Genomic DNA, 23,927 nt, shown 5'->3' on the forward strand with positions numbered 1-23,927 from the left:
AACTGATTTCATTCTCCTGGATGGAGGAAGGGGACATCTGCTAAATCACCATCTTCATTATTTTTAGCTAACTCTCAATTTAGCTGACGTCTGAAAGAACCTCATCTTACAAATTCTTGTGTAAGAATTCATTTCCTCTCTAATGTTTCTAGGGATTTCTGTAACTAGAAACTAACTGGCACAATGAGGGGTACAGATCAAACAGCACAACAAAGTTAGCTGTGCTCTGGAATTAAGATTTACAATGTCACCCGGTCTGCCTTCAAATAAAGTGATTTTTTTTTTAAATTTAAACAGAACTTCAAATGGTGAATTGCATGAATTATAGTGGATTATAACTCAGTAAAGCTGATCCACACACGCGCACACACACAGAACTTCTATCTGGCCTGATCCTAAACACCAAAGTCACTGAATTAACCCCACACACACCCCGACCCCATGCTCTGCATTAAACTGCAGTCAGGGTCTGCTGCCCACTTCCGAGTACGGAGAAAATACAGGAGGGCAGCTAATGAAGGTGAACGGTATAGAGACTCTGTTCTCTAGCCTTCACAGCATGAAATTCTCCAAACTCTCCAGAACACGAAAGACACAAATTTAAGTACAGGCACAAAGTAATATTTAAAAGAAAAGTATTTTACTACCTAATGTCTGGGGAATAAATAATTCCATTCTTTTCACTGACCATAATCAAGAGCTCACAGTTTCAGTTACTGGTGAGTTTTCAGCTACAAAGATGAGTGAACTTATTACAAATCAAATTTTATGAGAATTATCACTGAACTGTCCAAATTTTTGGTATATCCTTATTACATATTGTTCAAGGAGAGCTACTGATTAACATTTAGACAGTTTCTTGATAGAAGGATTTCTGTTGCACACACGATGTGTAAAAGGATTTGGCCCATACTCAGATAATTTCAAGTTTTAGTGACCACATGTTTTGTACTTAGGGGGGAAAAACATCAGATTATATGCAAACCAACTGAAAAAATACCTTTGAGTTCTTCACATAACATTGCATTTTTACCACCTTTTAAGATTAGGAAATAAAAGGAAAGTAAGAAGCAGGTAGAAAAGTTGGTGGGCAACAAATGGCAGCAAATAAAAGTAAGTGGTAAAATCTCAGTATGACAGACCAGGAAAATACAGCCAAGTTCCAGCAGAGGAGAAAGAGGCGATCGATGTACACGTGCTTTCCAGGTCACTGGCTTCTCCCAATGCCTAAGAGTAACAGAAGCATCTTTCTCCTAACAAATGTCTATTACACGATCCATTCCTCCCTCATTCACGCTATGGAGGCGAGTCAGAGGACAGCTGAAGGCGCTGAGATGGTTAACTTTATAAAACTAACCTGAAGTGTCATCACACATTCAAAACTGACTGACTGAAATACACAACTAGCTAACCAGTGGTGCATTCATTACAGATAAAGTATTAATATGCTTTTAAAAACATGAACGCCTAAGAATAAGTGAAAGCTACTATATTATATATTACAAATTACAAACTCGTATTAAAAAAAAAAAGTACATATATACTGTTTCGTAAGCTGGGCCAGAAGTAGAATTTAACCTATTTGGAAGCCACAGGTCACATCACACTGGGGACTTCACAGCTACTATGGAACTCCGTTGGTTAGAATATGGAGCTGGCTTAAAGATGTTTAGAAAACAGACTTATTTTTTCCCCCATATATGGCACAGTTTTCAAAGTTTTGCCTTATTTTTCTTTTATGACATAAAATCATAATGGTAACTAACTTTGAAAAGAATGCCAAATGGTAAAAAAAAAGCCAGGACTTACCTGAGCCCACCTGGGCCAGCTCAACACTACCCTGGAGTTCTATGGTAGCTGTGACATCACAGCATGCTTTATGCTGTGGGGTGAGGGTGGACTTGGAGGCAGCTGGCACAATTTCAGGAGCCCTTAAAGAGAAAAGTTAGTTTTAAGTGGTAATGTTCAGAATGCCGTTCCCGTGGTCAGCAGAAAGACGCAGCTGTGGCTGGCTACAACATCTGGGCAGTTTCTCCCTCTACCCAGAGTTTCATTCATTTAACTGGTCTTGCAGATTAAAAGGCAGCTCTACCACCCAAGAATCCCTTTTCTTTACACTCCTAGCCATCTGGCTACAGTTTAATCACAAACTTGCTTCAGGTATTCACAGCAATCTCTTTCAAAACTCAACCATGAGCTGCTTTTTAAATAAAATGACTCAGTATTTTTAAGTGTAGCTTCAAGGAGACATAAGCTCCATGGCAATCTCAAAACTAGCTTGAGCAGGCAGACCAGACAAATCACTGTTAGATGGGTTTTTCACGTAATAACCAATGACAACAAGTTAAAAATCTACCATTTCTATTCCTAGACGAGTACTGTAGAGCAATGACCTTTACAAAAAGCCAAGAAAGATGGAAATCCCAATTGGAAATAAATCCTTAAATGTAATCTAATCTATACTGTACCAAGATGAGCTCCTATGTAATTCATTCGATAAATTCACTCCATTATGAAAAACATGCTCTACAGAAAAATAAGATTCAATGACAGGGAAGTCAAAATAGTCTCTAATTAAGTCCTCCTATTATTGATCATGACAAACTGTGCCAAATAGAGCTTATACTTTGGAAATCTTACCTCCTTTCATCTTTGATCAGACTCTTAACAACCCAACTGCTGTGGAAATACAAATTCCAAAGTCATGGAAAGAATGTCTGAATTGACAGGTACCTTCATAAGAAAGATCTTCCCACGCAGGAAGAATTGCTAGGGAAAGCACGATGCAAGCATTTACAGGAGCACGTCACCAAGTCGTCTTTGGAAAGGTGATCAGAGATGAGGACCAATGTTAACGGGTTAAAGGAGATGAATGGAGCTCAAAGTTACAAAGGTCACTTAAAATATCACCAGGAGTCAACTGAGGGGGATATTATGGTTCTTAAAAACCTAGGGTTTTAGTTGTATAATATATATGTGTATATATATATGTATATATTATATATATATATATATATATATATATACACACACACACATACACATATGCCAAAACCACATTCACCCCTGAAACCAAGTCCCAAAAGTTTTTCTGACCTCATAAAAATTTCTTCTGCTACAATTCCAAGTTATCCTGGCTCAGGAAAACAAGTTATCCTGGTTTCAATCCTAAAACCCAACTTTAGATGTTTAGAATTATAATTTTTAAGTAGTCCTGGAGGAATAATAGTCTAGCCCAGTCTCTTTTCCAAGTAAGAAAACTAGAGGGTAAATGAACATTTTTTAAAACTGGGTGGTGGGGGGCGGTCGGGTGGATAAAAGGAAAACCTCTCAAAATGCTCTGATAGAACTAAGACGGAGAAGCATCAAATCCAAAGAGATGTTTTAAAGTTACTTAGTCCATCTTGACTTGAGGTCCCCAGGTATAAGCACAAAACAAGAAAGTCCCTATAATTTCCATTGTGAGAGGAAGTCCCACAACTTCAGTAAACTCAGGGCCCTACAAGTATCCAAATAAGCTGAGTGGTAGTTTTTCCCCAAAATGTTTCAGGCCCACACGTCTAACAACTGACCTTCATGGCCTATGTTGGGAAAACGATACTGCTATCCAACCCGAGTGCCCCCCAAAAACCTGGATCTCCTCCTTAATGCCTCCCCCTACCCCCAACACCAATTCTTCCAAGTCGTGTCGGTCCTACCTTTGAAGTCTCTCTCATATCCACCCCCTTCACCCCATCTCCATCGCCTCCCCAGGTCAAGACTGGACTCTCTCACAAGGATTGCTGTCATTTCCTCCCAGAGGGTCGGCTTGCTTTCACTGCTGCCCCCTCCCAAACCAGTCTCCAGAGTGATCGTCCTAAACCACAAATCTGACTGAGGCAGTCTCCTTCCAAAGGTTTCCACCGCCCTCATGGTGAACGGCAGGCTCCCTACCCATAGTGACAGGCCAGCGAAGGTCTAGCGGTCCCCTGCAGCTGTCTGTCAGCTCCCATTCTACACTCCAACCCTGCTGACTCCTTGCAGTGTATTGGACAGGCTGTGTTCTCTGCACTCTGGGATCTTAACACAAGAATTCCCTCAGACACAAACACTTTTCCCTCCTCTCTAAGGGTTTGGCTTAGATGTCACTTTTTCCTGAAACCCCTCTTCACAGTGCTTGGGAGCACAATCAATGAATAGCTGAATACAGTATAAATGGATGGACAAACGAACAAACAAGGAAAAGGCAAAAGCAAAGAATTCTGAAAAGCACTGGGAGGGTGGAGCAGAAGGGACATATGCCTTGCTTTTCAAATATCTAATAAAGTAAATTGTTAAAGCACAAAACAAGGAAGTCCCTATAACTCGCTGCTGTAAGAGAAGGTCCCACAGCTTCAGTAAACTCCTGACCCCACAAGTATCCAAATAAGCTGAGTGGTATATTTTAAAAGTGTGATACTGATGTTAAAAAAATAAATAAATAAGAGCCTCAAAACAAATGATGAAAAATCATTTTGTATATAATAGAACCACCCAAATAAATGGGGAAAGAATTTGTTTAATAAATCATATTAATTTTTTTAGAAAAATAATTTGATCCTTAGTACAATCCAAAAAACTGTAAGACAATAAAAATAAAATGTTATTAGTATGGCTCTCTTCAAAAAGGGAAAGAAAATGTCCAACAAGCGTAACTAGTACATATTTTTAACACAGGTGTTAGTTATGTTTATGTACACTTCATGTAACTTGATAAAAATCACACACAGAAATGGAGACGAATCAACAATTCACAGAAACAAACACAAATGACTGATGAAATGAGAACGCACACCGCCCTTGAACACAAACACCAGCGAGACAAAGCCCCAAGTACTCGCTTATAGTGATGCCGGGACAGGCCTTCAGACAACCATTTACCAATATGCATAAGGGACCTGTCACACATTTATACCCTTTAACCTTATAATCCCATTTCTGGAAAGCTAAGAAAATCGTTAGAAATGCTGACAATTTTGGTCATCAATACACTATCAGAATGAAACACTTTCAAGTAACCCAAAAGGCTAACAACAGATAGGTTAACTTAAAGTATAGCAACTCAATGTCATACTACACATTCATTTTCAAAACATGAAAACATTTTAATTCAAAATGTAAAGTTCAACAAAAAAATGTACAATTTCAGTTACATAAAAATATGAAAAAACTGAAAATACACCAAGATGGCATTTCCTCTAGACAGAACACTATAAACTAGTTTTATTTTTTCTTAGCTTTTCTTATCTCTGAAATATTTTACAATGAGAATGCTCTGCTTTTATTATTTAAAAATGAACTAAACTTTCATACATTCTTACAGGAAGCCAGCACATAATGTTTAAATTTGACTAAATAAGAAATCATGCTATGTCCATCAACAGATGAATGGATAAACAAAATGTGGTGCATACTTATGTAGGGGAGGGGAAATTTTCCTGTCTTCCCTCTTAGTTCTTCTGGCTGGTCTAATAATCAAATTGACACAAGGCAGACTAAGAGGAGAAAATAACCGGATGTAATTCCGTGTGTACATGCAGGAGCAGCTCTGTAAGAATATGGGAGGGGAGGACAACTCAGGCAGGTACAGCCACCTTAAGCTAAGGAGAATGGGGGTTGTGGTTTGGGACTGCAAAGTGGGGGAGGCAATTTACATGGAGATGGAAAACCAAATATTTGGTAAACAAATGTTTGCTGGGACATCTTTTAAAATTCAACACAGAGGACTTCATCCAAAGGGCCTTGCTCGGCTCCTCCCTCTCTATCACAGCCTCGTTCAGAGTAAACTAGTCACATGAGGACAGATCCCTTCCTAGAGCAGGCCCTCTATCTAGATTCTTTTAGGCCGTCAGGGGAAGATCAAAGGTTCTTTCTGAGTCTTTTGTTTATTAAAAATAACCAGCTTAAAATAATCAATATCCTAAAAAAGGCATATTCTGAGGTGGGAAACTCTGCTCCCTCTTACATACAATGGAATGTTATTCAGTCTTCAAAAGGGAATTCTGACACACCCTGCACTATGGATGAACCGGGAAGACATGACACTAAATGTCACAAAAGGACAAATACTGTATGATTCCACTTACACGAGGTACCCTGAGTCATATAGAATGGGGGCTGCCAGAGGCTAGGGAAGGGGGAATGGGGAGTTAGTGTCCATGGATACAGAGTTTCAGTTTTGCCAGAGGAAAAAGTTCTGCAGATGAGTGGTGGTGACAGTAGCACGACACTGTGAATATACTTAATACCACTGCTCCATGCACTTAAAAATGGTTAAGATGGCAAATTCTGTTACGTATACTTTACCACAATTAAATTTTTAAAAAAGATACAAGGACATTATTCAGAAATATTAGAAATACTGTTTAAATATCACCTATGTAGTATTCCTCTCCCCATAAAAAGATGTTTCGATTTTATGTAATCGTATCCAAATTAAGGACCATTCTGTAAAACAGATGGCCGGGACTCTGAAAATATTAATGTCATCAAAGAGTAAATTAAAAACAAAAGAACCACCTGAGGCACTGTTTAGATCAGAGGAGACTAAAGAGATAAAACTGCTACATAACAGGTACCGTATAATCCTGATTGAATGGGGTTGGACAATAGCTACCGTGTTTCCCCGAAAACAAGACCCAGCTGGACCATCAGCTCTAATGCACCTGTTGGAGCAAAAATTAACAGAAGACCTGGTATATTATATTTATTATATTATATTATATTATATTATATTATATTATATTATATTATATTATATTATATTATATTATATTGTACCCAGTCCTATAGTAAAATAAGACCGTGTCTTATATTAATTTTTGCTCCAAAAGATGCATTAGAGCTGACGGTCTGGCTAGGTCTTGTTTTCGGGGAAACACGGTATTAGCGAAACTATTGGTGAAAATGAATATGGACTTCGAATATTAAATTTTTCTGGATAATCATATAGTATGCTTACACAGAGAAAATCTCTGTCTTTACAACATACACTGCTGCAGTACTTAGAGGCAAAACGTCATGACATCTGCAGCTAACTCTCAAATGGTTCAGGAAAAACTTACACAGAAAGACAGAGACAAACAGCCAGAGAGAGGGAGCAAGCACATGTGACAAAGTACTAACAATTAATGTAAAATCCAGCTCAAAGGCATGTAGTGTTTGATGTATTATACTTGTAACTTTTCTACAGGCTTTGAAATTTCTCAGAATAAACGGATGGAGAAAAAAGTGGTTGCCTCTGCATAGGACTGGAGGTAGAGAAAAGAAAAAAAAATACTGCTTTTCTTTATGAACTCTTCTATCTATAGTGCTTGATTTTTGAGTCATATGCATAGTTTAATAAATGTTTAAAATCAGTTATTTTCTGGTAAACAGTAAAGTCCTCTGGAGTCTAAACATCTTTTTATGTTTAAACCATACATTTGGATTTCATAATTCAATGTGTTCATTTAATACAGTGCTTTTAAAAAATGAACGCCTTTACTAAATCAATGATACACACTCAGCTGTTAGTATCACATCATCAGAATCACCAGGCAGATTTCCTTTCTCAGCATCAGGAGGCACATTATTAGTCAGCAGGCCTGTGTGATCCATCACTTATTTCTAAAAGCCAGGCATGACGTCTCCGACAGACGAAAGGCAACCACAAGAACACTGCTAGGATTCCATTTCTGCCATTGCCATCCATTTGCCAACACATTCCTTCCTGGAAGCTTCTATTTTATCCCAGGTGTCAGGAAGCACTTTCAAAAGCCAGACTGAACTGACTAGGGGAAAGAAAATGTGAGTGCATTCCCTACATCAGAGTCTTTGATATTGCTGAGAATTATCACAATTCATTTAAAAATCATCACATAAAATGTTACTTTATATATCAAGTTCCAAAATCACAAGAAGAAATCCTTAGAAACCAAAAACTATCTGGATAGTCCATTCACAGTGCTAAAAATAATTCTATTACCTGTAATAACTACCTTGGACAGGAAGGAGAGCCACAAGCAAGAAGGTGTATGGAGTGCAAAGACACCAGAGTTTTTATAGCTGCACACACACACACATCCCACCAAACAGGACCACAGTTACCCGGGACATCCAAAAGGCACTGCTGGCATTCTAGCACTCTGCTTTCCTTTTAAGGATGCAACGCTCCAAAGACTTGCTGCAGGGAGTCTGCAGAGATTTTGGATTCTATTAAAAGCTTTTAGTAGAATATTTTAACTCCAACCATTTTTGTTTTTAAAATGTTATTTAAAAATCTCATGGTTTTAATTGTCTAAGACCCAAGACCTTTCTCTCTGGGCTCCGCCTTCATTCATATGTAAAGCAACATATGAAGGAAAAAAGGGCATGAAATCAGAAGCGTATCAGAACACTCAGTCTGGTGTCAATATAAAATCAAGTTCTTAATCAAACAAAATGGCCCGTTAGCATCCTGGAATAAATCCAGCACTTAAAAATTAACCACAACTTAAATCTATCAGAACAGTGAACAATTTCATTAGCTTCCTCCCTAAATTCCCAAAGATGACCTCCAACAATTAAATATTAGAACACAGATCTGCTACTGTACTACCAACTCAGAAGTGATGATTACCGCAAAGCAATTCCATAGGGCAGGAAAAAATCTAAACATGGAAAACTGATTGTCTAACAGCTGTGGTGTACCAACTTGAAAATAGACAAACAGGAGCAAACAGACCAAATACATATGTTGCTTTACATATGAATGAAGACAGAGCCCAGAGAAAAAGGTCTTGGGTCTTAGACAATTACTACAGACCAAATACTACAGAAATGCCAGATTAAAAATCAAGTTCAAATAATGTGGCCTAACCATGGAATGCTGCGACATAGTTATAAGTGACAGATTACTTTGGGACACAACAATCAACTTCATATAGGCACAATTACCTAGCTGACTTGGAAAAAAGGCAGGACTGAAAATATTAATATTCACAATATAAACATTAATAAAAGTTCTAGTAACAGTACTTCTTTCAACCATATCGAGCAGGAAAGAACCACTATAATAGTGTGATTTATGGTAAGAAATATATATATTTGGTCTTCATGCACGTATCTCCTAAAACCCTTAAATTTCCTACAAGAGCCATAAGGACGTCTTTTGTTAGAATACAGTTTTTTGTTCCCAGTTCCCGAGATGGCTCCAAATAAAGGTGAAATGGGTGTCTTTTGCTATTCATATAACAGGCCCCTTTCAACCACTTCTCAATTTATGTCAACGAGGTGACATGTGGCAAGCCCCTAAAGATGGGGGCTGGTTGCCAGGGGAACCCACCCTGTGATCAGAGGGCTGAAACTTTCAGTTCCATCCCTAACTCCTGGGCGGGGAGAGGGGCTACAGATCAAACCAATCAATGGCCAGTGACTTAATCACAGCTGAGTCACTGAACCTCCATAAAAATGTGTCAAGTACAAGGTTTGGAGAACTTCCGCGAGCTTCCGGGCTGGTGAACACGTGGAGGTGCTGGGAGAGTGGCAGCCAAGACAGGGCATAGAAAACTCCATGCCCCTTCCCTTGCCCTGTGGCTGTTCTTAAGTTAGATGCTTTCATAATAAACCAGTAATCTAGTACGTGAAACGTGTTCCTGAGTTCTGGGAGCCATTCTAGCAAATTAATTGAACTCAAGGAGGGGGTTATGGGAACCTACGATTTACAGCTAGTAGATCAGAGAAGCATGGACTTTCGCTTGGCACCTGAAGTGGGGGCAAGGGCGGTGCTGTGGAACCGAGCCCTTAACCTGTGGGACCCGGGGCTCTCCAGGGAGTGTCACGACTGAGTTAGACTGTGGGATACCCAGCTGGTGTCTGGAGAATGAGAACTGCGTGGTGTAGGACAGTGCCCCTTCCGCCCACCCCGCCCCCCACACACACACCTGGAGTCCAAGAGCACTGGGAGTGTAGTCTAAGACTACAAGAGACACACAGAAGTGGGGCTATCCTTACACACACGTCCACCATCTTGGTCCAGGAAAAGACAACAACGTGGCCACATGACATCAAGCGAGTCACTCAGCCTCTCTGTGCCTCAATTTCTCTCATAACAGAATGACGACTCTAACTAACGCCCTCTAGAAACTGGTGACAGTTACATTTTTCTGAATTTCCCAGTCACGGGGCAACTGACAGTTCAGCATAAAAATTCTGGTTTCACGGGGTGATCCCTTCGTAAGGGAGACAGATGTCTAACCACTGTGTTGTACACCTGAAACTAACATAATACTGCATGTCAGCTGCAACTGAAAAATAAATTCACAAAATGAACTAAGTTTTTAAATTCCAGTTTCAACGTGCACATGTTACACAAGCCTGATCCTTCCTCCCCTACAGCCTCTACACCCACACCCGCCCTCAAACCCCTCCCGTCTTCCTCAGCAGGGTCACTGGACAAGCCAATGCAAGAAACATGCAGCTGTTGTTTAAGACATGAGACAAAATGCCAAATAGGAAGCAATAGGTCCAATGACAATTGAATAAAAACTTTTCAAGTAAAAATTTTATTTGATCTAGGACGTTAAGTATAGTAAACACACAGAATGACTTTTTTCTTTACATCGTATTATTAAATATTCATCAAATTATCAAAGATTCACCAGTGAAGGTAGGAAGATGGAGAAATTAAAGGTAAACAAACCTGACTTCAGACTTGTCATGTCTGCAGACAGCCTGGTGAAACACTGAGGCCCCTCTATTCTTTCCCATAAGACCCTGTCTTACCTATTTGCTCTGTCTTCCCCTGACAAGGAGAAGTGGAGATGGCTCCCACTGGGTTGAGCCTCAGGTAGTCTGCCAGGGGAAGAAGACAACGGAAAGCTAGGAAGACAGTAAAGAATCCAGAAATTCAGGAGAGCAGCAGAATGAAGGGCTATATGACCAGATCCCAATTTCCACAAAGATTGATTTGCTGATTGATTTAGAAAATATTTGAATGTCTGCTGTTTACCAGGCACTATTTTATGTAATAGGATACAGCTGTGAACAGACAAAAATTCCTGGCCCTCATGAAGCTTAACAATGTGACTAAGTATATTATTAGAAGGTGACAAGTACTGTGAAAAAAATTAAAGCTGGGGGAAGGAGGTATGGGACAAGGCTGAAATTCTAGAAACAGCAGTCAGGAGGGTCTCACCAAGAAGGCAACATTTGAGGAAAGAGCTAAAGGAACTCAGTTAGCTCCGTAACCCTCCCACCTGGAGAAAGAGCTATCCAGGCAGAGGAAGAGACAAGTACAAAGGCCTGAAGCATATTCAGGCAACAGAAAGGCGGCCAGAGTGACTGGAGTGAGAGAGTAGGTTGAGCAACAGACCAGGTCAGAAGGAAACATTGTATATGAGGAAAGGGGTGCAGGGCAGAGAGCACACAAGGCCCCGGGACTTGGCCTTTTACTCTGAGGGACACAGGGACTCACTGGAAGCTTCTGAGCAGAGTTTGCAAAGAGCAGCCCCCATGGAGAGAATAGACTGTAAAGGAAGCCAAAGTCAAAGACAAAGAGAAGGTTATGGTTTGCACCAGAGAGAGTGATGAAAAGCAGTCAGATTCTGGACCTATCTGGAAGGCAGAGCCAATGATATTTTCTGACAAAAAGGAATGTGGTATAAGAGAAAAGAGGAAAATCAAGGATGACCTAGGCTTGCACAGCAAATGGACCGAACTCGCCATCAACTGAGATGGGGAGATTGAGAGAGAATCAACAGATTTGAGGGAGAAACCAGTTCAGTTTTAGCCTCACTGACTTTGAAGTGAGTGAGTATTACAGACAGTCCCTGACTCGTGATGGGTCGACTTACGATTTTTGGATGGATCACACCTTACGATGGTGTGAACGTGATATGCACAGTAGAAACCATCCATGGAATTCTGAACTTGGATCTTTCCGAGCTGGTGACATGCGGTATGATGCTCTCTCATGATGCTGGCCAGCGGCCGTGAGCTGCACGCATGCCCAGTCAGCCGAGCGATCACAACGCATACTACAGTCTGTGTACTGGGTTGCCAGCATTTGGGGGATTTTGTGTTTTTTCGCATCCCAGCATGTCTACAAAAATGCCCACCTGTGTCTCCTGCCTCTAATGAGAAGAGGAGGAAGGCAATGACTGTTGAGATGAACAAGACACCTGCCCAGCCACAGGCCCAGGTCAGTGTTCTGAGCCTGCTGAAGGCAGGCTAGACTACGAGCTTCCGCAGGTTAGGAGTATTCAATGCATTTCGACTTACTGGGGTTTCATCAGGACAGAACCCCCATTATTAAGTTGAGGAGCATCTGTATTAGATATTCAAGGGCTGATGCTGCGTAGGCAGCTGAGTACAGGAGTCGAAGGTTCAGAAATACAAGAAGTTTTCACACAGATTTAATCTGGGATTCTTATCTGACCCTGTGTCTTTTCAAGGGATCAACCTGGGTCACAAATTTAAATATATTCTCTTAAAGGGCAACTGACTCACTACAATAGCAGAACGAAAACGGAGAGTTAGGTCGTGCTATCCTACTCTCTAGGGATGTTATTATCTATCCAGGTTGTCATCAGCACTGCCATGACCTCCCAGAAAATACCTGGCACCACACTGCAGACATTCCAGAGACAACTGTACATTTAAATTCCACCTCTGCCCTTACCGTCCCGGCTCCCACCCCCAGATCCCACTTTTGCTGAAGGCAGGTTTTGGCACTGCTGTCCCCAATGTCCTCTCACCACCTAAGATAATATGACTTAGGGAAAACTGACACCCAGCAGTCACGTTCAAGATCCCTGCTCGATACTGGGATTCCGCTCACTGCTGCCTTCTCCATCACCGAGTTTCCCTCACTCCTACTGTACCAGCTACAAAGCTGGCCTGAGGGTGAGCTTCCTTCCAATTTCAAATGGGAAAGTCTCACATTTGATACTTAGCATCTACGTTTGACACTCAGCATAGATTTTATACTTAGTGTACATATTTTGGATATTTTTTTTTATGTGCTGCCAAAGAGAGTGCTGAGATGATTTTTTTAAACGCCTAACATCAATCAGCAAGCCATAACATATCTAATGAAATCTGGAGAACATAAGACAGGAAGAAAAGGAAAGATTAATTTTCAGTACATGTGGGCTTCTGTTAATTAACCCAACGCAATGCAAATAAGTTAAAAAAAAGTTTTTAACATATTTCAGACAGGAAGACATGATTACTTAATAAAGACAGGGCCATAACCTCTCACACAACTAACTGTTCAGAACCATATCGTGTAGTGAACAGTAAAAAATATTTGTTGATGGGAAAGATAGAATCCACAAAACCAAGAACCAAATGCAAACCACCTTTGGCTCTAAGAACCTAGAAACTCTGGAGTGGGTGGGCATCGGGACTTAATGACAAAGAAATTCTTTTGTAAATGAAATGACCAAATCCAACATTGGTCCTGCTGGTAGGAGTTTTTGTTCCACTTTTAAAATGAACTCACAGCTATTAGAATTCGAAGAGGTACAAGGACGGCTGTTCAAAAGAAGTAGGGATAGGTGGGAAGAAAGAAAAGGTGGCAAGCACGAAGAAGAGAGCAGGCAAGGACAAGAAAGAGCAGCCACCAAGACAAAGTTATTGACTGGTCTAACTCGTGTGTTTCGAGGAGAGGAGTTCTTATCCTGAGATCCACTAACTTGAAGAACCTCTGATTCCTAAAAGATGCTATGACCCCCCAAAAGAGGTTAAGAATTAGTGCGGTGTAGTTCGCTTCCATTTAGAAACTTCCGTGTACTGTACCACCACGCCCTGAAGTAAACGTATGCATAGTACACTACTGCCTGCAAAAATGATTTTAAGAGTGTTCCAAAAGGCATACAGCTCACTGAAAGACAATCACGCCTAAATACAAAAGGTCACATAATGTAAGATTCCATTTATATGGAATATCCAGAACAGGTAAATCCACAGAAGCAGAAAGCAGACTGTCGGTTATCAGAGAGGAGGAGGAGAAGGGGACGGGGAGTAACTGATTAAGGGGTCCAGGGTTTCCTTTGGGGTGATGAAAATATTTCAGAACTAGATAAAGGTGGTCACAACACTGTGAATGCACTAAATACCACCGAATTGTTCACTTTCAAAATGATGAATTCTGTTACATGAATGTGACCTCAATTAAAAAAATAATAAAACCCTTTCCTATGTCCTTATAAAAAGAAAAAAGGCAATCAACATGATAAGTGTCACCCCAATTTGGGGAGGAAAAACAAATGAGATGAAATGGGACAACCCAGGCGGGAGAAGACGGCCCAGCGTGTTTTCAGGACAGACACCAAGTGCCGACCGAGTTTGCCGCTTAGAGCAAACTAAGACCTTTTTGCCAAGACAAAAACGAAAATAAAAAACTTAGATTTCCTGAAATCTCCTCTTAGGACCTGATGTTCACATAGTTATGTCTTCCATACTCTTGCGGCTGAATGCAGGGGGATAAACAAAAGAAATGGGAAAAAATATAGATACAGCTAAGCCATGTTTAAGGCTTAGCTACTGTTCCGCATGACATTTAACTTTAGTAGTCACTCAAAATTTCCTTTACAAAACTCAATGTCCACGTAAGCAGCACCCCGTCCAAATAATTTAAATCATCAAATTCCAATAGCTCACCTATTCAAAAACCAAAGGAAGAAGAAAACACGGACGAGTCCGGTAACTGCGTCTGACTTACACCACAAATAACTAACTCATAAGGTCAAGGACTGAAGAAGGCCTGCTCTCACAACCTGTCTCTGCCCTTTAACAGCTCTGAGCCAGTAACTGGGACCCATATCCAGAACGTCCTCAGGGCAGTAAAACCGCAAAACACACAAATCGTAATTGGACCTAAGAAATCAGTGGCCTTGTGAAACAGGTTTCATAAAGTTTCCAAGTATTTACTAAATGACGTTCATGTTAAATTAACATCAGTATTTTCAAGGTCAATACTATGTTTGTTCGACTTCTTGGAGTCACACATTTTTGTGATATTTTTAACATCTGACTAAAGCTTCTATCATCACAAGATGCTTACAGTGTTTACAAACACCCTGAAGCAGCAGCTGTGTTCCTCAGTCACATCTTGTTACAGTAAATAGAGTAGCAGTTTTCAACTCCAGGTACATAGTTTACCATGGAAAAGCTCGGCTTTAACTTAAACTTTTTCTCTCTAATAATGGAGAGACACGCACACAGTGAAACAGACAAAGCTGTAACAAGATCACAAACACGGATTTTACGCAGACGTACTGAGTGTAGCTGAGTGAACTAAAGGCTGAGTAATACTGACCCTGCTTGTATCTTTCAGTCATTTTTAATATCTTTCACCATCCCATTCAAAAAGTGCAGACACTTACCCACACAAGCATTGAGGAAGAGCCAATCGGTCTTTTTCATCCTGTTTTTAATCTGCTTTACTTTTTTAAAGTCCACTTCAAGTTCCTCCTTGCTGCCAACAGCACCAGCCAATTCAATCCTCTGAAAATCCATTTTCACGTCCGAGTCTCGTTTCGTAGTAGGAGGCGACCTTCTTTGGCTGTTACCACTGCTGCAGCCTCCCCTCCATCGAGCTCTGTCTTGCTCATTTATTATTGAAGAAGCCTCTTCAGTTTCTGCCAACTCTATTGCTTCAATATTATTAGGTCTGGGATGATCGCAAACAACACATTTTTTAGCCTTGGCCCAGTTTTCGTACGTGCAAACAGAACAAGTCCAATGCTGGGTCCTCGTGTTCAGTTTATTTCTATCATTGTATTCCTCGCAAGGATCAACAGAAAAAGCCACTGGTCTTGAGCCAGACCCTGAGGACTGGGGAGATTCGGTGGGACTCCTGGTCCTCCGCTGGGATAAGCACTGGGTACATCTGATTGCTCTTGGCCAGTTCAAGTACGTGCACATGTGGCACGACCACTTATTTGCATTTTCCATGCTGTACGAAGACTTGACCCTGGGCCTTGCACTCGAGTCGGGACATATCAACGGACTACTTCCTCCTTCGGTGCTGGAAGGATCCCAATCTCTACCAACATCACTAGACCCGCTTTTAAACGGATCTTCTGTAATAATCGTTCCACTGGGCCTTTGGGCGCGACACATAGTACACTTGATTGCAGATGGCCAGTTTTCATACGTACAGTATTCACATGCCCACTTAATTCCACGTTCTGACATTGTGCACTTCTTGAAGTGAGTTATGTCAGGCAGGAGGCTATAAATAATTAGGACATGGTTATTAAAACAGTAACTACATAATCCTACTCTGAAAATATGCCCCCCAAATAAAAGTACCCTTCAACTTACTAAATATAAATTTTTCAAAAGATGCATATCAGATTTCATATAGAACTATCCTTATTTTCTTTTTTGATTTCCATAAACATGGGTGATAAATTCCCAACGAAAAACCTTAGATCTCGGCATTTAATGGAATTGTATTTTCTGAATGAAGGGATTGGCAGAAGACAGAAGGAGGTTTGCTGTAAGACGGAAGGAGGTTAAAACTGGAAGCCACTAATAGCAATGTTTCATTTCAGCCAGGTCATTACAGAAAAGGAACCAACAGTTCCTTTTATAGAAATTTATAGAAAAGGAACCAACAGTTAAAAGACTTAAAGGGAAGGAGAAGAATGCAAACCAAATATCTTAAGCACATAACCATTCTCAAATTATGAACATAGATTAGTATGCAGTCTAAGTATAGTACCATGTTTCATTTACTAAAGAATTCAAAAGATCAAATTCAATTCTACCATTCTGGCTACAGGAGAAAGGCAACTTAAACATGCTAATTACCCTCTGCTCTTAACAACCATAGGTAGAAAGAAAAAATGTTACGAGTGATCCTTATAATTAACAAAGTAACACTGAAACAGATAAAAGTCCTTGATAGCCCATACCCTCAAAATCTAGTTCTTTCTGAAACGCATAAAATAAAAATTACAAATCACCTATACCTGGAACAATAAAATCGTCTCAACGAGTTAACTACTAGTATATCACTCCAATATAATTTTGAATATTTATACTCAAAATATTCAATATTTAAAATATACTCAAAATTCAATTAATATTAAAAATATATTCACTATTTAAAAGTTTCCTAGGATTCTACACTGGGCTTACGAACACTACACTGTAACGAAGACTTTATTATTTAATGACAACTTATAAATGAAGCAACTTACAAGGAAAAGTTAATACTTTTTTTAATGGTTTGAATTTAGACAACTAAATTAATGTCATCCTGCCACTTATTTTTAAAGCAGAAAAGGGAAACAAATTCTACGTAGAGTAACTGAAGCTCTTCTCTCTATTTCTCAGGGATTTTCTCCTGAACCTGAAAGCTCAATCTTTCACTTTGTGACTATATTACTATGTCCCTGGTTTGCCAAGGCCTCACCCCATTTATAGTGTGAACTCTGTTAAAAGGACAAATTCACTATAAGAAAGGCTACTATTTAATAGCGAAAATAAAAATCACACTTGCTAAGATTTTAGTTCCCATGCTATAACCTTGACCTTGCACACGGCTAGAATAAAAAGCAGGGTTTATAAATCAAACTAAAGACAAGATTCAGTTTTCATGCTGGCTCCGATTCTGACTTCCTCAGAAGATACTACAAAACGTGATAAGTGGTTCTGCCTGACTGTGAATAGCTATTCCTGTAAAGGAGACCAAAACTGAATTTCACTTGAAGCCTGCTACTTTATCCAAAAGTTTTTTTAAAAAGGCTTTATTTTAATCCATTCTCTATTTTATCCTACTCATTTCTTTCAATAATGAACTGCTTTATTTAGAATTTTAATTGAACAAGGCAATAAAATTAGCCGATTGGGCTGGTCAGTGAAATTAGACATGGGAAAGACATTTTTCTATAAAAACTTAAATGTGTGTATGTGCACTAATAAGGACATTAATATTAACTTGGTAGTGCTAAGTCAATTCCCACCTGTATTGCTTGTTATTACCGAAGGGAAAAATGGTATCAACCAAGTAAGTAAAAAAAAAAAAAGTTATATATATATATATATATATATTATATGATGCTTATATTTAGCTTTGAAGTCATTTTCTCTTTCAGCAACTGTATTTTTTTCTAGCCCAGCTAATTTATCTTGTTAGATTTTTAAATTTAGTTTGTGCACACTAATTACTCACAATGTGACAAGATCAGGGAAATATAATCATATAAGCTTCCCCAAAATGAACAATCAAGATTTAATGGCAGTTTTCATGTTCATTAGGCAGTTTCTTCCTTTAGTTTCTCAGGGATAAAATGAGTTACTTGTTCATTCTATTGGAAATTATAATGATCAAGTAAAAACTTATCATGACAAGAACAAGTGACATAATGAACATATCCAGGGCTACCATAAGTAATTTCAGTATTTCATTTAAAATATTTACATTAAAAAATTCATGCTTGCTTTGATAAGTCTTACTTTTAATTTGCAGGCTAACTAAACACCTTGTGACATTAATTATCTTAGCTAATCTTCATGAAACTAATGTGATAACATAACATACTTAAATGTCTATGTCTGGCAAAAAACAAACAAGAAAGTTTGCCATAGAAAATAAAGAATCACTGTCATATATGCCTGCTGAATAGCCTACCCCTTCCAAAAATTCAGGTAGCAAACAATACCAAAACCAAGATCAAGAGTTTTAAAGTAAGTACATTATATTAGATAATGATGTATTCAGTATCCATTCTATGGGGAATTGAGACTGTAGGAACACTGTTTTCTGGCAACTGAGAGGTAAAATTCATTGGAGAGGACCATCTGAGAGAGCCTTTTATCCCTGTGGTAATTAGCAAATAGAAAGTAAAAGATGACACCTCAACTATGTGGTTTTGCATTATGAGATGAAATTAACACTTTGTAATTTTTCTTCCAAATGTCATAAAAGTGCATGATATTATTTCTAATAGTAACCAGCTCTGTTAGTATTGCTCACTGAAAAAAAGTTACTAAGGATCTTTTAACATATATTCATATGCCCAAGCAAATTTAATTTACAAGTCTAATTTTGCATGTAACACAAATTTCCAATTCTATCCAATGAATCATACTTCAATTAACTGGTACAACAATAAAAGCTGCATAATCTGGAAGTGCTACTCTTACAAGAAATATTCCTTGGTTCAACTGCAGTACCAGCCGTTTCCATGCTGTGGACCAGTCCATGGAGCCATTTGTACATCAAGTTCTATCTATAGACAGACTGAATAATGTCTCCAAGTATATCAACCATTTTCCAGACTAAATTCCTAACTGCTTGTGATTATATACTTCCCGGTTCAAGCAATAATAAAAGCAAAGTATTATGGGTATATAGATTAATGGCTGGTATATAGATTAATCCATTAATAGATTAATGAATTAAGGGAGAGGCTAGTAACTGAACATTTTTTATATTGTCATGCTTACTAATGAATTAATGAGACCGTATTTGGACAGCATTACTAAACACTATAGAAGACATACATATATATTGAAGTCAATTCCTCAAAAATGTACTTACACCACGAATTCCCCCAACCACCTACTAAAACCCTATGAAAGAGAACTGGAGAAGTGAAATAATCCTTAAGTACAAACTCCTTAAGGAACAAACTCCGAGAAGCTCAGCTGTCAGTTTCAAATAATGAAAAGTTACCCAAAGAAAGGATTAACAGCAGTCTTTAAGGTTTTGTATTAGCTTTATTAATAAGTCTATAGTAATGTAATATTTATTTTTATATAATTATTGATATAAGTATTAATTACATAAATCTGTGATTTACAAATGCTCAAAAAGCATCTTCAGAGAATACAGATGAGGCTAAAACAAAGGATATTCCAAGCGTACTGAATTCGCAGGTTCTTTTAAAATATTACAAGGTAATTAATCCTGAATTGTAATATTTATATAAATAAAAAGTACTACTTAACTCTTAAGCCAAAAATCCTGCACAGTCACTTCCTCTTTTCTCCTCAGCACCTTTCTACATCACTCTCTTCCTCACGACAGTCAACAGAAAAAAATGACTAACTGGTCTCGAGCAAGGTCCTGAGGCTTGACAATAGGTGAGCCCTCTATCTACAAATCGGACCTCATTTCAGGGCTCCAACCAACAATCACATCCTGCACTACACCTCTGACCTTCCTCTCACAACTAACTCCTCTCCTGACTTCTGCAGTTCCCAGGGAGGACACGCCTGCACCCAGCAGAAACTCAAAATCATCTGGAATCCTGCCTTCTCCCCGTAATTCTCTTCAGTGGTCTCTGTCGACCACTTCCTGTCTTCCCATTCCAACTGCCATCAGCCCTTCTCAGGTCAGAGCTCCTGTAATCGCCTCCTAAGCGCCTTCCCTTTCTAAATCCAGCCAGCTCGTGGTTATCAGAATAATTCTCCGAATATCAAACAAGGTGCTCTTTCTGAAGCTCTCAGCCAACAGCACAAACGCTCAGCTCCTTGCCGTCACACCCCCCCCCCCCCCCCGAACACAACACAACACCCCAGACTCGTGCAGTACCACCACCTGTCAACACTGCGCACACAAAGGCTGTGCCTGAGAAACACAAGTACAACAGACACACTCTGGTGAATCCTACCCGTCCTTTAAGGCTCAGTTCAAATCTCATGAAGTTTTTCAAATCACTTCAAGTTCACTCCACGCAACCACATTTCTACTGACATCTGGCACTTACTGTATTTCCTTCGGGCTAGCAAGGTTCTAGAGCACTGATTTGTGTGTGTGTTCCCTATATCATTCTCTCCCCTCAGTTTCTATCAGGTAGGCAGGCTTTCACAATCTTTGGCTCGGGGATTCTGGTGGCATGAAATGTGAACAGCCCCGAGTTTAGCAAAACCCATTGATGATACCACACTGAGTGACCCAAGGAAAGAAAGGACAAGTAGGGCTTTTGAGCAATCTCAGGCAAATAAGCGCAATTCTAGAGGATGGGATCCACTCCTGTGGCAAGACCTCAGTACAAAGTGTCTGCCACTAACAACTAGATGCCAAGCCACAGGCACTCATGATGTGGTTTACTATTCAAAGTCCTGTGATATAAAGGAACAAGTACAAAAATTTCTGCGGTCATTAAATTATTCTCTGAAAGTACGAAACCTACATGAAATGATGTATAATCAATTATAGCAGATCTCAAACATGTGTTGACTTTCCTCCTACACAGAGGTCACTGTTATCTATGTCACCTTAGCTAATGAGTAGATTTGAACTAAACATACTGGCTAAGGACCCTTCCTAGGAATTTGTGGACAAGTGGGACAAAGTCATTCTTGTTAAAATAACAAAGTTAAATAACACCCGTCACGGTGACCTTGGCCTTACTGGCACTATGCCTTAGTTAACTGAGGCAATTACCCACACAACTAGGGCACTGAACTTCATTCCAACCAATCCCAAATCACTGAAATATAACAAAGAATACAAAGTTTACATTTTAATGTCAACACGGTGTTTTTCAAAAAACTGCAATAAAAGTTATAATTCTAATGCTTTTTCTTTTAAATCACTACACAATTAACAATCCATTGATTAGAACAGAAGACTTAGAGACACGAAATAATTTACAATGTGTCAAATCTCACAGGAAACAACAGTAATGCTCTTTCTTTTCATTTATCTTCTAGTCACTTCCAGAGGAATCCTCTACCTTTACATACTAGGGCTATATCTGTAATTTTCCCAACTTCCTCCATTTCAACATCTTCCGTTCCTAGACAGTAACAATAAAGGAAGCAGGAGTAATACTGTACATATAAAGAGAGACAGGTATCTTGAGCTACTACCAAACCCATCTTAGCATGGTTTCTGTCCAGTTTCGGACACAGCATAGGTCAGTCACATGCCCCAAATTATAACCCCAAACAAAACTAATTTTATGTTAACAGCCTATTACTGAAGGTCTACTGTGCACTCAGAGATGTTGAGATGTAACTAGATAAAACATTGGTTTGTGCTCAGAGTACCTGTGATCTAATTAGATGAAAGATGACTACAGTTTTCTTAAATATATATGGAAGTGGGGTGATTCTCTCCAAGAGTGCATATCAACCCAGCATTTAAAAAATAATAAAACAACTTTTCCAGGAATTATGAACATGCTACCTCCTTGATTATTTGACTTCTTTCATTATCCTATCCATTGTGTTCACACTGAACAGATTAATCCCAACTAATAAAGTATCCACAGGAGCCAAGAGTCATTACTATACCTACCCAAGGTCATCTCTTTACCAAACACTATGGATGTTATCTGTGTGATAGAGGAAGGAATAGTAAAACCTTAGAACTTTTAGATAATCGGTGAGTTTTGACCAAAAAAAAAAAAAAAAGTGAAAAGCAAGCAGAACCAAATGGATGAAATATTTCAAGCAAAATCAACTCAGAGTTACCATCTTCTCCAAAAATATCTTTTTCATAATACCTCAACTTTGTTCAACTTTCTTTGTTATTTTGCCTGACTTCCAATCCATTTAACTTGAATTTTTAAAAAACTCATAAATACAAGTTATTTACAAATGTAATTTATTAATAATGTAATTCAATCAGATCAGCTTTTCTCTTGATTCCCAGTATAATGGATAGGAAAATAGGATGGGATTTTGCGATTTGGGTTTTCATTGCAAGTACAGGGAGAACAGGCAGGCAGAAGTTTAGCAAAGGCAACCTGGGAAGGAATGCCAAAGACAACAGCAGACTGAAGGCACAGCTTAGCCAATCATTAGAGATGGATGAATGTCTATTGCACAATTCTGCCAGGGCCAGCCTTATCTGACTAAGAAAACAGCTAAAACTTAAGCATTTACTGTATGTCAGCCATTGTTCTAAGCACTGTGTGTGTGTGTGTGTGTGTGTGTGTGTGTGTACACACATACATTAACTAATTTAATCTTCAAAATCCTATGAAACAGGTACTATTATCTCCAATTTTAATGACTGAAAACAGAGACAGAGAAGCTGAATGACTTGCCTAAAGTCGCAAAGCTTACTACCATGTTTCCCTGAAAATACGATCTAGTGGACTATCAGCTCTAATGCGCCTTTTGGAGCAAAAATTAATATAAGACCAGTCTTATTTTAATATAAGACCGTGTATAATATAATATAATAGGTCTTATGTTAATTTTTGCTCCAGAAGACGCATTAGAACTGATCATCCGGCTAGGTCTTATTTTCGGGGAAACACAGTAAGTGGCAGAGGCAAGGTTTGAACCCAGGTATTCTGGCTCCAAAGTCTGCAATATATACGTTACGTAATAAATATACCGCAGCCCATAGTCACCTGTACCCATTATCCAGAATTTGGACTATTAATAAACTGCACTGAGTTTTTCACTAAGCAGCCCTTCCTATATGACTTCTGACAGACAATATCTAAAGAGGAAAACTTAAAAAATAAAAATAAACTGCTAACACACATTTTGCTCAAAATTTAGCCTTTTAAGATTACACAGAATCTTCCCAAAACATATCTAGATTAAGAACTACTGCAAAATGTCTAAAAACTTCAAGTTATTTATAAAGCAAAATATACTAAATCTGGAATCTAAACTTGAATGAAAAAAGACAACTTGGAATATTCACCATGGTTTTAGACTACACAATACCTTCAATACCTTAAGTATTTTTTATTTTGGAGGCAACTACTGAGGAAGAAAACAGTATTAATAAAAGTCAGCCTGACTTCAACAAACACAGTGCAGATTACTAAAGAAACCACAGTATGTCGATTAAACTAAGAAGAGCCTTCCATTTTCATTCAGAGACTTGAAAAAACGGGAAAGTCTCACCAAATGACAGACATGTATGAATTACAGCACCCATATGCAGGCCTCTTTTAAAGGAAAGCAAAGAATGATGGCGATAGTAAGCAAATCATCTTTATCTCTCAGAG

General features: G+C 38.9%; 1 protein-coding gene across 3 annotated transcripts in view; it reads right to left on the bottom strand.

The window, feature by feature from the left end:
* The window catches only part of ZRANB1 (zinc finger RANBP2-type containing 1), a 51,622-nt gene that overhangs the window by 16,052 nt on the left and 11,643 nt on the right, over window positions 1–23,927 (bottom strand). Inside the window, exons 1-2 of one of the 3 annotated variants that reach the window (XM_033131009.1) lie at window positions 15,369–15,504; window positions 1,810–1,931 (exon numbers count right to left, since the gene is read on the bottom strand). The exons of 1 other annotated variant lie outside the window; for it this stretch is intronic. Coding sequence is in view for 1 of the 2 variants with exons in the window: in XM_033131008.1 (XP_032986899.1) it covers window positions 15,369–16,182 (814 nt within the window). In the remaining variant the exon portion in view is untranslated. Of the gene's footprint in view, window positions 1–1,809; window positions 1,932–15,368; window positions 16,220–23,927 lie in introns of those variants that run through there. One more of the 3 variants, XM_033131008.1, reaches the window with a different exon arrangement.

The sequence above is a fragment of the Rhinolophus ferrumequinum genome, chromosome 16, assembly GCF_004115265.2.
Source record: "Rhinolophus ferrumequinum isolate MPI-CBG mRhiFer1 chromosome 16, mRhiFer1_v1.p, whole genome shotgun sequence".
In the NCBI taxonomy this organism is placed as follows: domain Eukaryota; kingdom Metazoa; phylum Chordata; class Mammalia; order Chiroptera; family Rhinolophidae; genus Rhinolophus; species Rhinolophus ferrumequinum.